The sequence below is a fragment of the Electrophorus electricus genome, chromosome 25 (genome assembly GCF_041902795.1).
Source record: "Electrophorus electricus isolate QZ-2024a chromosome 25, ASM4190279v1, whole genome shotgun sequence".
NCBI lineage: Eukaryota > Metazoa > Chordata > Actinopteri > Gymnotiformes > Gymnotidae > Electrophorus > Electrophorus electricus.
The window spans coordinates 5,780,668-5,796,150 of record NC_137521.1 but is presented as its reverse complement, the minus strand read 5'-3'; the positions used below and the strand labels follow the sequence as shown (position 1 = coordinate 5,796,150).

Below are 15,483 nucleotides of genomic sequence, written 5' to 3'. Positions count from 1 at the left end.
CAGTCGGTGACGACAAGGTGTTCGCGTCATGCGCTGGGGGCCGTAACACGGAAGAGGAGAAGCATCTTCCACGTCATTAGAGGTGTACTTGCACGCTCGCGCAATGGCTCTGTGTGGAAATCAGGCACGTCAATGAAAGCTGCCGCTGCTCGTGCCGTACACGTTCCGGCTTCATCAACAGATCGGAAGCAGACGAACCACCAGAAGGGTAGTAGAGCTCCGGAATCCTGCAGGTAACGCCGTTATGCTGTCCAGGCCGGACTGTTGAGCTAGCAGAGTTAGCCGTGTTGCTATCTGGCCGTGCTTTGCCTTTGCACCAAGCGCTTACGCGAGCCTGGCTGGACAGGCACGGTGGCTCCGTCGTTTTGCACGCACTCCGCGTTACAATACGCCCTGCACAATTCAGATCCTGCACATGTTACAAAATTAGCGATGCGCACTGTATGTATGTATGTATGTATGTGTGTGTGTATATATGTGTATATACATATATATATATATATTTCATATTTTCGCGTAGTGCTTTGAAGTAGCTAGTTACGTTCCACACCGGTAAACACTTCCGTCCGACAGGCTCCTGTCACGAGCTCTCCCTCGTGTCCACATTGTTCTGCTCACTCACGTTAACGCGTGTTACCGACGTCGGGATGGCGCGTGTGAGGCCCGCCCGGAGAAAAGACCGGCTTGTGTGAATGGGTTTGGGTCTAACTGGCCGTTTATCTCCGTGTGCCGCCTGACCTGCGCTGCAGTTTTTACGGTGCAAGCCAAACCTCCGCGACCTTTGCCTTAACCATTTGGAGAGCTGTCGGAGTGTGGCCCAAGAAACGTGTCTGGGCCACAAAACTGGCATGTGGACATGCTGCAGTTTCTGGTTCAGCAGCTAGACCGAACCACGGACCGTTCATTTCATTACCAGGTGTAGAAAAGGGTGAATCATGCACGCTTTTGTGTGGAAGGGAGTATGTGTCTTACTGGAAAATCCCTTGCATACCGCTTATTTATAGTAAAGCTCGTCCCACCCTACCCATGACAGTGCTGTCATTTGATCGTTAATTATCCTGCTTTGTGTGCGTTCCCTTAAATAACAAACCGTTTCATCAACTGACAAGGCTGAAGTACCGGGTTGCAGTTCAAAAATGCCAGGTCCTCATTTTTTAATCTGAGCATGCGCCTGTTTCCCTTTGATCAGACTGAGGACTTCCATGCTTGTGCTTGATGGGCGAGTCAGGACCACGTCGCTCCACCCTGGTCTCCAGGCTGCCCATCTTCCGGCGCAGTGTGAGTAAGAGGCAGGACTCGCTCCCATCCTCGCCCTCCTCGGGAGGTGTGGGCAATGGCCTCCACACCTCCTCCCCCTCCAGCACCAACTCGAGCTCGAGCAGCACGGGCAAGCGCCGCAGCCTGTTCCGGGCGCCCGCCATCGGCTTCCACGGCAGGCGGAGCGGGGGGCCCTGCGCCGACCCCGCCTCGCTCAGCTTGGACGGCCGGAGCCAGGCGTCCGAGCTGGGCTTGGCCGCGGGCTGCGACTCCAAGGTGCGCCATTCCTTCGGTTTCGGGCGGCACAGGAAGCGGATGAGCCGCTCCCAGACAGAGGACCTCGAGAAAGCCTCCGGCAATCGCAACGTGTTCATCAACTGCATCAGCTCGGGGACTAACGAGGGCGATGATTCGGGGTTCCTGGATGATGGCAGCAGCAAGAGGTCCTCTAGGCACAGGAAGCAGCTGCTTCCCAAGTCCTTTTCAGCTCACCACCGATTTTCCAAGAACTCCTTCAATGTTCCCGAGCAGGGTAAAAGCCAGGAGGAGGTGGGGGAACCTCCCAAAACAGGAACCCCAGGTTCCTGGCCTGGAGAGCTGGCCGAAAGCTCTCTGCAGTCCCCCATGATCTCCGAGGACCGTACGACCGCCGTCACGCCCTCGGACTTCGTCCACATCACGGAGGACTCTGTCTCAGAAGTGGATGCGCTGCCCGCCCCGAGTCCGGCAGCCCCACCTGAGACCTCGGGCCACGATGCGCCTACCTCGTGCGTGTGCTTCAGCCCGGGCGAGGCCGCTACGGAGCAGCCTCTGTTGCTGGACGCTAGCCACCCGGCCAACGGGCAGTGTGAGAGCACCGCGGTCTACGCAGAGCCGGCAACCCTGCAGACCGTGGAGGAGATCCACCTGGAAAAGCAGGAGGCCGGCGGGTGTGAGCAGGCCCCGGAGCCAAGTGAGGAGAGCAGCTCCAACCCAGAGCCCCGGGAGAGGAAGCCACGGAACCCAGTTCTCATCCAGCAGGTGGGAAAATTGAGCGGCCTGGCTAAACTGGAGAGCAAGCCCAGACATCCGAGGAAGCCCCACACAGGTATGACACACGGGAGTCTTCTGCAGCATACGTAGGGGGACATTTACTGATTAATCAGGGTGTGTGGGGGCGTGAGCGTGGGGGCATGTGCGGGTTGTATTGTTGTAGGCCACTGCTAGCTTTGTTATAGGACACACCCTAAACCTAAAATGTAGAGCTATCATTTGAATGTTTATATTTGTCTTGAATAAAAAGCTTGAACCTATTTCCTGTCCACTAACTAGTGATCTAATTCCCTTGCATTCAGTTGAGCTTTAAGGGAGGGAACAGATGAAAAGAGGCAGAGTATTCCCTAGAGTATTCCATAACCCTGTTAGAAGACCAGCATCAGAGCACCTGAGTGTGTGAGCAGGGTAATGCGAATGCAAAACCCAGTCAAGTATGGGGGTTCTAGATCCTGTAAAGGTCTGTAGGAGTCAGAGTGATGTGAACCGATGTTTTAGAAGGAGACTAAATCCTAGCAGAGTTTAGGACTTACCGAAGGGAGCCGATGGTCCTGGTTGGGATTCCGGTGGAAAAGTGTTGCAGCGATCTAAGATGGATGGTCGTTAGAATCACAAGACGAGAGTTTCAGCATCTTTGACGGCGAGCAGTGTCGCCGAGGTGGAGAAATCCTGCGTTTGACCAGAGCCCTAGTGTGAGGTTGAAAAGAATGCAGAGAATCCAAGAATACGCCTAGTTTACGGACTACTGTTGAAGATTTCACAGTCTGGCCAGTTAAGAGTGCAGTCATCAAGGTAAAATATTGCAGACTTGGAACCGATGACCGATACTTCAGTTTTATCGCTAATCACGACTGATGGAGACGAAAGCAGTTGTCTTTTTTTTTCTTTTTTGTGGCCAGTTTGAGAGGATCTTTGGCTTGAAAAATGAGTTTTTGTTTATGGTGTGCAATTTTTTCCAGTTTATTCCGCATGCAAAATCTGGAAGTATTTAGTATATTTATTAAGGACCTTTGGCTGTATTACGGTGATTTACAAGTCCAAAGGGAAGACGTGTCGTTAGAATAAGGCCAGTTGCTGTGCTTAATTGACCAAATTTGCTAAGTCCCATGATGGAAATACTCTCATGTGAAGCTGAAACATATGAGAGAGGATTTTATGCTTTGCCAAAGTTCTTCAAAGTTAAGCCAGTTGTGTGTACTGGTAACAAATTATTAGAACTCTGCACTAAGCATCACAGCATCGTTTTTCACATTTCAGCCAAAGACTGCTAAACTTGGATCTGTGTGATGAGCCACAGACAGTGTAGACCAACATGAAATGTTTACCTACATTGCAGGCTGCATATGAAATCAGTTATACCCTTGTATCAGCTGATAATCATTGAATCATTAAGCAATAAGAGCAGAAGATCTCACAGTAATCTAGATAGGCAGCCACCTTCATGTGAGCAAGCGTGTGTTATGACATTTGTCTCAAATGTCAGAACTAAAACACTTCCATATAGTCACAGGAGCAGGTGTCGCTTTGATTCTGTTTAACTTTTTATTTTTTATTTTTTTTTTAATAATAATTAAGTGTGGTAGTTTTCCTGTGTTGTCTAAAAGATAACTCTCTGTGACAAGTGAGAGAAAGACAAGTGAGAACCTAGGTCGTACTTTCAGGAAGCATAGCATACATTAACAAGGTGGTGTGTAGAAATAACATTTTTTGAGATGTGTAGCATTTTTAAAAATAGGAAGGAGGTTAAGTAAATCCTATAAAGACTGTGCTGAGCTGACAGGCAAGTAGGATGTTGTTTTTTTTGGGGGGGGGGGTTGTTGCAGATAAGCCAAGTTATTAATATAATTAACAGTGTGGGTGGCAAGTTATTCTCAGAATTCTCAGATGTTCACACCTGACTCAAATCTAATGACTTTACTGGCCCAATTTTTTTGTGTTTGTTATATTTTTCTCTGTATAATAAAACTGAATACAAATGTCCCCTTTTATCGTGAATTACAAGTTGGATTTTCATTTTTTCCAGGACATTTTAGCTTCTCAGAAACGTTCTGCGAAGGTCCAGTTAAATGCAGCCCCCCCCTTGGCATCCTCTCTCTGATGGTTCAGGCCTGCATTTTCACAACTTTATAAGCTGCCATTATGGAGCTCTCACACCGGGATGCATGTGGCTAAGAGGCTTGTTGTAAGCCAAACTGTGCGGCACTTCCTGTGGTGGAGACCTGATATAGGCTTTCAGCCAGCAATCTATCTCTTTCCCAGTGCTCCTGCAGGAGAAATTGCACCCCCGTGCGCTCCGCGGCGGTTGTCTGCTTTTGCGACTGAGGAGACGATTCTTAAACATTCCATTCGAGTCTTGTCAGAGCTCATCTCATCGCAGTAAAACGGTGGGCGCGGACGCCGTTGAAGTCTTAGGCCGTTAGTCTAAATCAGGACTGACTCGGTGGATTAGTTTGATCATGTCAAGGTGATTTATGCTAAGTTCGTTTGATCTGGCTTGCTGTACGCCAGACTGTAAGAGTCGGAGTCTGTGGGGAGTGCACGCAGAGCATGGGCCAGACACGCAGGGTGGTGGCACAGGTTTGCCTACCGGGTAATATTAGGCTGTTGTGTAGCATTGTAGGACGTTGAAAGCCACAGAGAAGCCTGTGAGAGGTTCATTGTTGTGTGACTAGAAACTAAATATCATTTCTGAAAAACAAGACCTCAAAGCGTAAGGAAATATGACCCCCCCCCTCCCCAAATAACTAAAACAGTAAAAAAAAAAAAAAAAAAGTATTAAATGAAAAGTGTTAATTTCTGTGTCGCATTGTAATACTGTTTTAAATACATGTTTTAAAAGTGTTTTTGTAAAGGCAGGCAGGAGTGGCGTGTCCTCAGTCCTGCTGTGCCTTGCCCCTCTGCAGTGTCCATGTGCAGCAGCAGTCCCTACCACGACGTGATGCGGATGGAGAAGCGGCTCAGGTCGGCCTCGGAGGGCGCCGGGGGGCCCAGGCTTCACCTCAACCTCCGAGAGCCGCACTGCCTGGAGACCAGCACCCTGGCCGAGCAGAGGACCAACTCGTCGTCCTCCAAGATGGGCAGCCTGGTAAGCTGGGTGCGGGGCGTCCAGAGGAGCCTGGCGGGGTGGTTCGGGGGAACGGACCGCCACGCGCCGTTGGGCTCGGAGCATCACGTCGATCCTTTTTCCAGCCAGTCCTTCTTTTCAAAGGTACGCTTTGGCCGATAAGCAGCTTGATGATTAATGTAATGTGGCGGGATTAAAATACGACTGTCAGAAGAAGAGCTTGGGAGATGCGTTTCCAGCCTAATCTTTCGCACCGTAACCAAACGCCACTCCGTGCCATCTGGAAGTCCGCCCGGTTGGTGGCTGGAGCGCTCCTCTCCGGCGGGCCAGCCGCCCCGCCTCCACCGCGGACTTTTTAAGCTGCCCCTTGGACAGCTTAGTCCTTCAGGTCTTCATCCTGTAAAAGGGCATACAGTGGCAGCCTCTTAATTAACCAGTCGGGTCCTCTGCCACAGGGCCGCTGAGGAGTCATGGCGGCGCATCCAGCCACCGAGGCCTCTCCCGCCTCGACTGCCTCTGACTAAGCTCGTGCCTCCTGAGCTGTGCTTGTCATCTGTACGCAATCTTTTGCAGATTGCAATCTATTTACTTGTTTATTCGTGTGTGTATATATATATATATATATATATATATATATATATATATATATATATATATATATATATATATATAAACTTGCTGAACAGTAATTGCACCCAGGCTGCTGTCTGAAGCCTAATTTCTCATTACAGTTTCAGATTCTTGTCAGTCAGAATGTGGGAACCTGTCTGTGGCAGCGTGGCACTGTTTTGCAGGGGTCTTGGAAGCTACAGTTCAGCAGGATGCGGGGGGGGGGCACAGCCCACAGCCCACATTGCTATGAATATTTATTGTGACATTTATTTCGATGAAGAGGCTGGTATTCGTCGAGGGTTTCAGAGATGCTCTGAAATGGATTTATCTTCTAAATCCAAGTGTAATATTAGAAAAAAAGGCTTAAACTTTTACATCGTCATGAATCTAGCCTCAGCTGTAGCCAAAACATCATTTACCCCGAGATTTAAAACTCAAGCGTAACCGAGCTGGACACGTTCAGGGGAGTTGCACACTTGGCCTTTATTGTGATTAGCGGTGCACTATTAATAAGGGAGCTGTAGGCAAACAGACTGCTCGACATCTCAGTTTCATTCTGCTTCTTGCCGAGCTGTGGTGAGCTCTGCAGAGAATGTTCAGCCGCTAAACATATTTTTGACTAACAGTACTAAAAAACAAAAAAAAAACACGACCCAAAAATAATATAAGAACTATAGCAGATTATTGTTTACTTTAAGGAACTTTGTTTTCCACTTTTGGAATAAATATGTGGATAAATATGAACTTTGCCTATTTAATGGAGAGAATATTTTAATACAGAAGAGCATCGTAAATAATAGTCCGCCAGACTACAGCACTTCAGCGCTAAGACTATTAGGGCCATATTTATCAAAATGGCTGACATGGTTCTGGCCTTGCTGTGCATTTATTGCCGGTGGTTATGTTAATTAGCAGTAGTGTAATGCAATCGATACCGTCTGCCCACAGGAGTACGAGGCAGAGGTTTGCAACCCGTAAAGCTCGTTTGTATCCTCGGCGTTCTCGGAGTAGGACAATGTTCCTGTGCCTTGAAGTTAGGTTCCGCCACGCTGCAAGTTGTTTGGGTTTAAAAGCAAAGCACTTCACACTGACTTCTCTCCTTTGTGCATGTATTACTATGTTCTGTAGACCTTAAAAGGCGAGGCTCTCTTTTATAAATTATTAACTTTAAGTACTGGCTTTTATTGTCATCTGATTACTAGGCCATCTATGATATGTAATGGATTTATGGCTATATATATGTAACTTGGTGACAGGAATGCATGTGAAAGACCAACCCTTCACAAATGTTCTCCACCAAGCATATTCTAATCTCTAAATATATGTCCTATACTTGGATAAGTATATGTATTATACATCATCCTGATGTGTAGTGGCAGACAGCACAAGGTGTAACGCCTCCGAAAACATACTAATTCTGCCCCTTCTAGACAGCACAGACAGTTCTTCAGAAATATTCTTTCTGTCCACTTTTGTATGAAATATTTCATTAACGGCGTGCGGTCCTGTTTCGTCGGCCCCAAGCATTTGAGATGATTCAGCCCGATTTTGTTCATGTTGGCATTTTTCCGCCTCGCTGAATAATGCCTGCGTTGTTTGTCTCCACAGTAATGTCTTCCGTGACGGCCAAGCAGAGGTCTGCATCCTGTGTTGTTGTTGTGAGCACCAGAGGAAGTGCTGCCTCACATTCATGTGCCAAAGCAGGGAACTCTGCACATGTCCCTTTTCAGTTTAGAATATACATCCAGTATGTTGCACCGTTCGTTGTTCGCATGTATTTCACATTTCTTTAGTAGTGAGGGTATTCTGTATTTAGAAAAGAGCTTCATTAATATCACAGTTTCTGAATTATTTTTTGTTTATCAATTGTCATTTTAATGTCATCCAAAATTTGAATTGGTGGGGAATTATTATAATTTTTTTGGGTTTAAAAAAATATATATGATCGAGGCGCTACCCAAACCAGCCCCATCCGTACCCATTATTCCTTTTTCTCGCTTCAGTAGATCTTGAGAGAAACAATTTCCTCGGGACGGACCATCTAATGGGGTTGGGCGAGGGGTTATGGAGAAGAGGCTTATCCTCTAAAGCCCACAGCTAGAGCAGGAACAGAAGTGTGCCGTGGAATATTTGGTAGGACACCTGAGCTTATAAATCTTCATGAGCAGCCATTTTCGCTTAGATTTGATGATCCGCCAGATAGGGGTGAGGTGCATGCTTTCTGATTCCCACCACTAGAAAAGGATTTGTGGGAGAAAATCCCATCCAGTCTGCTGAATCTGAGTCAGAGTGCCGAGATGGGGTGATGACTTTTTTTTTTTTTTTTTGGCTAGTGTGCCAAAGCTGTACAAGGAAGAGTGCCACTCGTGTTGCGTTTATCGTTCTCCCGTTGGTTTTGCGTGCGTGGATGGAGATGTGACGAGGGCCTTCGTAAAACTGCTTTCACCTGCTAGAGCAGAAAGACTGGCTTGGCCAGCGAAGGAACTCTGCCCAAGATGTTCTGTTTCTCTTGAAAAAACCTTGGATATTTCAGGCGGGCCATATATAGCTGAATACAAATTGTTTTATAATCGGAAATACCGGTTGCAAAACTGTGTGCTCTGTGTAGCAAAACGTTTATCTTAAGATTACACCATTTAACAGTTTAGTCTTTACTGCAGTAATGGTAATCATTTACTTCTGTGCGTGTTTACTGGTCAGTTTCTGAATGAAGGAAAGACAGAAACTCAAAGTACAAAGTTCAATAAACAAGACATGGCAACTAAAGTAGAGAGTAGACATGTTAGAGTGCCAGCGCTCAGGGAAGCATGTTAGAGGTTTGGTGAAGGCATGGCGTCTAGTGTGAGGTCCTCTGACGGCCTGAGGTCCGGTGTGAGGTTTGGTGACTGATGACTTTAAACGGCTTTGTCCTCATTGGAGGACTCCGAAGAAGTTGGATATTTTGCAATATTTGCTGGGACTTTTTTTTGTAACAGGTGCTACCTGTTGTGCAAATAGCAAGGTGCAAAAAATGCATATATCGCCATATGATGAACTTCAGGGAGATATTAACATCAGGCAAGGCGATGCCGGCAAAAAAGAAGTTAGTACACTAAAACCACATGTCCACCTTTCTCAGTTAACACGAGTGAGTCAGAGGGGCCAACTTCGAAAGTGCGACACGTGGTGCGGCTTTTCACATTCCTCTGCCAAAGAGACATCTGTTTAGTGCAGTGTGCCGGTTGCAGTTGCCTGTGTAATCCTGTGTAACTAGGCTGGCTCTCCCCAGCAGGGACTGGAGATCTACTCGGGATTAGGACAAAAAGCCAGCGGCAAACTACAGACAGATGTAGCAGGAAAGCTGTTCGATCTGCTAAGGTGAACGTTCCCGTTTTGGCAGTACAGTGAGCCAAACAAGCAAGAATATTACAAGGGGGTCGTCATGGAGAGGCCTCGCTGAAGCAAACAAGAACAAGAGCCTTCATCGCTTGCAGAGATCGGAGATGTTCCATCCGAAAGCTTTGAAATCCGTCACGGCCGCCCCTTCACCTGCTCTCGTGAAATCTTTACGCCTTCGGCATATTTTAGCGTACGTTAACGAACTTGAAAATGAGTTCGCCTGCTACTTCTTCTCCTTTTATGCATCCTGCCCGCACATTTTTAGTTTTCCTCTCGGGGAAAGTTGGAGGTGATTTTATTCTGCCATTTTAAGATTTTGTCAATATCTGCGTAATCGTTCTCCTGGGTTCGGTGTTCATCACCGGCGATGACTTTATGGCTAATACACAACACTAACATCGCTTCGCTTTGATGCATGGACCTGCCGTTTCGGTGGACCGGAGTAGCCGGTTGATGTGTATGCTCTAACGGGTCGGTGGCTGAAGTACCAGTGGAGATTAGTTCAAAACCAGAGTCCTTTCTCCATGCGAAACTCTCAAAGGAAGTGCTGAACGGTCAGACTTCAAAACTACATTAAGGATAAAATAATTCCTGTTTTCACTGGTCAGCATTCTTAAAGTCGTCTGGCAGCGGATTAATGAGTCTGCTTTGCCCTCTAAAGCAGGTTCAGTGCCAAGATGTTGTTTATTTGCTGCAGCCTAAAAACAGACCACGTTTTACGAGGACCGAGAAGAACATTATGCGTTGTGTAGGTAAACGGACATGCCCCGGAACTCCTACAGCGTCTGCAGTTTGGAAAAGCTGTTCAATTATGAATGAGCCTTTTTATGGAATCATGTTTTATTTTGCTTAATAGTTTGTAACTGTCCAGATTTAGCCTTGGCTTGAAATAACCCATTATGCTATCCTGTCAAGCATGTGCAATGATTACATTTAGACCTGGTACAGAATTTGGGGCCCCCCAAACACGAGCACATTCATCTTCCGCTGCCTGGTGAAGTGTTTCTTTGCAAATTCTTACTGCAGGTTGTTGCGTCCTAGGGGTCCTAGGCAATAAAACTAGCACTGCTCCTGTTTTTAAAACATCTATTTAGTTAGTTATTAAAGGTTTTTTTCAAAGGTATCAGGAGATGGTAACCCTTTACAGTATTTTTGATGTTTGTTTTTTTAATGCATCCTCTATAACCCAAAAAAAATTTATCGTTTGATCGTTTTCACCAAAAGCCCTTTTGTGAGATCACCGCTGGTGTTCCAGGGCTTCGGCGGCTGAGCCGGCATCTGCAGACGGGTTACAGAAAGACACTTCACAAGCTCCTTGTTGACGATGAGCCGTTTGTCCGAACCCCGACTAAATCTCCCAGCCACGTCGAATGATGTGGTGGATTTTAAAGTTTTTTTTTTTCCCCGCTGCCTCGAACATTCTGTCGGCGCCGGATTGCTCTCGGGCCGCGTCCCACCAGGGCGGCTGGAAGCCAGCGTGAGGGATCGGGCCCCGCTCAGCAGCTTTCCTTCTGTTGACTTTGCCGGACGCGTCTCGGGCCGGTCTCCTGCTTACCGGCTTATCCGCGTCCTTTGGAGGATGCTGTCTGGGATGGCTCCAAAGCCCGCTAATGCTCGGAATTATGTAACCGGCTGTCACAGCTTTTGACCCTCGCGCACGTTCTCTGAGGGCGGGAGACAGCGACTCCGCCCGTAGTGACCGCAGGCCTGGTTTCCAGAGCGGGATGGAGTCAGCGACAGGTGGTGGGCCTCCATCTCCTCCATCATCTGAGTGTCTCTGCAACCTGTAGGAGTCCCGGAGCGTTTGTTTCCGCCCCCGTTTTCTGTTTGCGATTTGCGTTCCACATTTCAGTGTAAACCGTTTCAGGAACCAATCTATCTTAGCCAAGAGTTTCATTGTGTGTACTTGGAGATTACTTCCCATCACAGAGCTCCAATGCAGAAGTGATTGTGTTTCCCCCCCCTTGTGATAGTGACTGACAGATTTTGAGCCGTTATTTTGGAGTTTACAAATGCTATGTCCTTCAGGGCCTCAGGTAATGATGGCTTACAGTGTCTCAGAGGAGCACTTCCTGTGCTAACACAACAGTAACGTTCACACGGATGGATAGCGTCTTGCCCTGAAACGAGCAGAACCTTGCACAGTGACACAGGGCGTGCCGAGGAGGGTTGAGCTACATTGCTTTTCTGGAGTTCGGAGTGCATTACATAGTTATGTCTTCTCTGCTTATTGTGGTTTTGTTGTATAAAAGGCTTTCCACTCTCACTGAATTGCAGGTGTTCAAGTTTGATTTGTGAGGTCGCACCGCAGTGAGAGGTGCTCCGCAGTAGGCTGTGTTCGGGCATTGCTTCGTACGCGGCGGCGGACAGCTGAGTGTTTCCATGTTTTTTTGTCGTTAACTCATTAACAGACTTAATGAGTTAATGCCTCCACACCGTTGTCACTCCCGAAATCCCACAATGAAAAGTGTAAAGTGATGATGGACGCCGCTTCCGAATGTGGACTTGTCTGGGTTTCCCTGTTTTGGGACTTGTAGATTTAAGCCTACTAAAGCCTAAATAAAGTAGTATTTTTAAGTTTTGTTGTGTAGTGATGTACCTACGTCAATGAAAATTGATTCCAAAATGGGTGTACATTTACCTGTACCTTTCAAAAGGGTGTTGTTGCAACCCCAGCACTGGTAGTATTCCACTGATGGGGACAGAGATGTACACACTTCCTGTTCGTGTCTCAGTGCTTAATAACGTACCCATTCTTCTGCTGATGGTGTGTGTAGGCTAATTACCCACAGAACGGCTGTTTTTGTTCTGTTTTACTGGGGATTTCAAGACTGCCTGTTTGACTCTCTTTACAATTTTTCATTCATTCACAAGCGCAGTTCTACCCAAGGCTGCATTTCAGTGGTCTAGCTTTTTCCCCTTTTCTTTTTTTCCTGTTTATTTATTTATTTATTCAGAAATGAACTGATGTTTTTTGTGCGTGGTAGTGATTTCTTCATATTGGTCACAAGATGGCAGTATGTTTCTTTTAGTAAGTCACCAACAAGCTTTGGGTTTAGGTTGAGCAACTTAATGATCAAGCAATACATGATGCGTTATTTAACCCCCCACCCCCCGAAGACCTCATTCTCAGATCACATTCTCAGATTTTCTCTTGCCGTTAAGTGGAGTGTGTGTTTCCCCCCTCCCCCAGCCACACTGACAAAATGATTTCTCTTCTTACAGGATTTTATGCTCAATTTTGGCTCCTCTGAACTAGACGAGGACGATTTAATGCTGGACCTGGAGCTCTCGGACGACCAGAGGCAACGGCACGGTACGCCTGTCCAAATACTACCTTGAACCACGAGCCTCGTGTTCAGCCCTGGGCTTAATCCACTCAATCCCCTGCTGTAGTCATTTACACGCTTCTCCAGTGGCTGGATTGCTTGCAGGGGTTAGTCCCCCCCATCTCTTCAATACAAGAGGGCTTCTCTTAGGAGGCTAAGGAAACATTAAGTGATATTAATATCTCATAAAATGTTGCCCTCGAAAGTTATGCATGCGCGCAACCACAGAGATTAGAGCTAGTCAGTCTTAATGTTCCAGATCCCCTGCTGGTTTTTTTGAGAGCACTTGCATCAGTACATATGACTCTGCACATAAACACACACCAAGGCCAAACCCTCGAGACAGAATAACCCTCAGGATGGCGGTACTGATGAATGCTTATGTAGTTAATGTGTAATATGTAAAACAAACAAAAAAATCAAATTTAAGGCACTTAATCACATTACTTGCCAAAAATTTTTCTTAAAAAAAAAGCATACACAATCTGTTCCCAATACTACTAATCAGTAGTTTTCTTTAACGTTTCTTTGGTGTTTCTCTCTCTGTGTGTGTGTGTGTGTGTGTGTGTGTGTGTGTGTGTGTGTGTGTGCGCAATTATTAGGCAAGACAGTCTTTTGACCATATCATCTTTATGCATATTTATACAACTCCAACCTGTATGAACTTGAATGCTTATTGGACTTAAGCAGAACAGGCGATGTGTATTTGTGTAATGAGGGAGGGTGTGGCCTAAGGAGAGCAACACCCTATATCAAGGTGTGCAGAATTATTAGGAAGCTTCTTTTCCTCAGGCAAAATGAGCCAAAATCGGATGCAGTACTCTTAAAATTGCTGAGATATTGGGTTGTGATCACAGAACTGTCAAGTGTTTTTGTTGCAATAGTCAACAGGGTCTCAAGAAACATGTTGAGAAAAAAAGATGCAAATTAACTGCCAAAGATTTGAGAAGAATCGAACGTTAAGCGACCAGGAACCCATTATACTCCAATGGTGTCATATTCCATACCTGCAACCTCCCTGAAGTGCCAAGACGTACAAGGTGTTCAGTACTCAGAGACATGGCCAATGCAAAGGAGGCTGAAACCGAACCACCACTGAACAAGACACACAAGGTGAAACGTCAAGACTGGGCCCAGAAATATCTGAAGACAGATTTTTCAAAGGTTTTATGGACTGATGAGATGAGCGACTCTTGACAGACCAGATGGACGAGCCCATGGCTGGATCAGTAACGGGCACAGAGCTCCACTGTGACTCAGACGCCAGCAAGGTGGAGGTGGGGTGCTGCTATGGGCTGGTATTATTAAAGAAGAGCTAGTTGGACCTTTTCAGGTTGAAGATGGACTCAAAATCAACTCCCAAACCTACTGTGAGTTTTTAGAAGATATTTTCTTCCAGCAGTGGTACAGGAAAAGTCTGCATCTTTCAAGACGACCATGATTTTTATGCGGGACAATGCTCCATCGCACACACTGAAGTGCTCCACTGCATGGCTAGCCAGTAAAGGCCTTAAAGATGAAAGAATGAGGACATGGCCCCCTTCCTCACCTGACCTCAACCCTATTGGGGTCTTGTGGGTCCTTCTTAAGCGGGAGATTTGTGGTGAACACAGTGCAGCTCTCTGAACAGTGTAAGGAGGCTGTGGTAGCTGCTGATCATCAACAGATTTAGAAACTGACAGACTCCATGAATGGAAGGCTTATGACTGTTTTATTGAAAGGAAGGGAGGCTATATTGGTCACTAATACCTTTTTTTTTTTGTCAGAAATGTTTCACTTTAGCAGGTGAAAATAAAGTAAAAGTGAGGTTTTAGATAAAAAAAACACAGGGCAGTGGTAGCTCAGTGGTTAAGGTACTCGGCTTGTAATTGGAAGGTTGTTGGTTCAAGCCCCACCACTGCCAAGTTGACACTGTTGAGCAATTGAGGGTTAAGGTCCTTGCTCAGGTGCCCAAGTTCTACTCAGTCATAATTGTAAGTTGCTTTGGATAAAAGCGTCAGATAAATGCTTTAAATGTAAACAAAACAGGATGACTGGATGTATGTGTACACACACACACATTATATATACACACACATGCCCATATGTATAAAAAATGTAGTCATCTTGTTTCTTCTGAAACCTTGCATATTCATGTCTCTACATCTACATTTGTTTTCTGGCATACAACATTTATACACATTTTCTCTTTAAGATCCTGACAGCTCTTTTTTATGTACTTATTTACTGCAAGTATGATGGCATCTTCTGTTTAATGTAGTCAGAAGAGTGATGTCGTGTTTTTTTTTTTTATGAGTTTAAATGCCTTTGGCATTGCTGGTTCTTATTTTAGCTTCTCAGGAAGACTCCAGCCAATCTCTCGCTTCCTGCCTGAACCTGCTGCCTTCTCCCCTGGAGCCCACTGCTGACCAGACCCCTGCGAAGGAGTCCAGAGAGCACAACAGGTACTCCTCCTCTCTCCTCCTCTTTTTCTTCCTCGTCCCTTCTCGTCTCCTCTGCTCTCCTTAACTGGTCCCCCTATGACCATTCAATTTCACCGACACGCTACAACGCCTGCATTTCAAGCAGGGAGCAGAATTCGATGTGACCACTTCTATGAAATAGTATTAACATTTTAACCCCATGCTGAACTGCTCAAGGACCAGTTACCATTATAAAGGAGTCTTTACAGTTGAAGACAGCGAATGAGAGGCACAATTTATTATATCCGGCATTGGAATTAAGCTCAGACCCATCTAGCCTTTCAGTTCCCTGCGCTGCACGAGTTCCAGTCCCAGTCGTTGTTTCCACTTCGTGATTGGTGGAGAGCAT

At 46.3% G+C, this 15,483-nt stretch overlaps 1 protein-coding gene across 5 annotated transcripts in view; it reads left to right on the top strand.

Annotated features, from left to right (window-relative positions):
* The first annotated feature begins 60 nt into the window (after positions 1–60).
* ccser1 (coiled-coil serine-rich protein 1) overlaps positions 61–15,483 on the top strand; it is a 53,041-nt gene continuing 37,618 nt past the window's right edge. For all 5 annotated transcript variants that reach the window (XM_081707337.1, XM_081707336.1, XM_035522017.2 and 2 more), the window contains exons 1-5: positions 61–233; positions 1,190–2,344; positions 5,193–5,374; positions 12,569–12,659; positions 15,005–15,116. In XM_081707337.1, the coding sequence (XP_081563463.1) occupies positions 1,216–2,344; positions 5,193–5,374; positions 12,569–12,659; positions 15,005–15,116 (1,514 nt within the window). In that variant the 5' untranslated portion in view covers positions 61–233; positions 1,190–1,215. The remainder of the gene's footprint in view (positions 234–1,189; positions 2,345–5,192; positions 5,375–12,568; positions 12,660–15,004; positions 15,117–15,483) is intronic.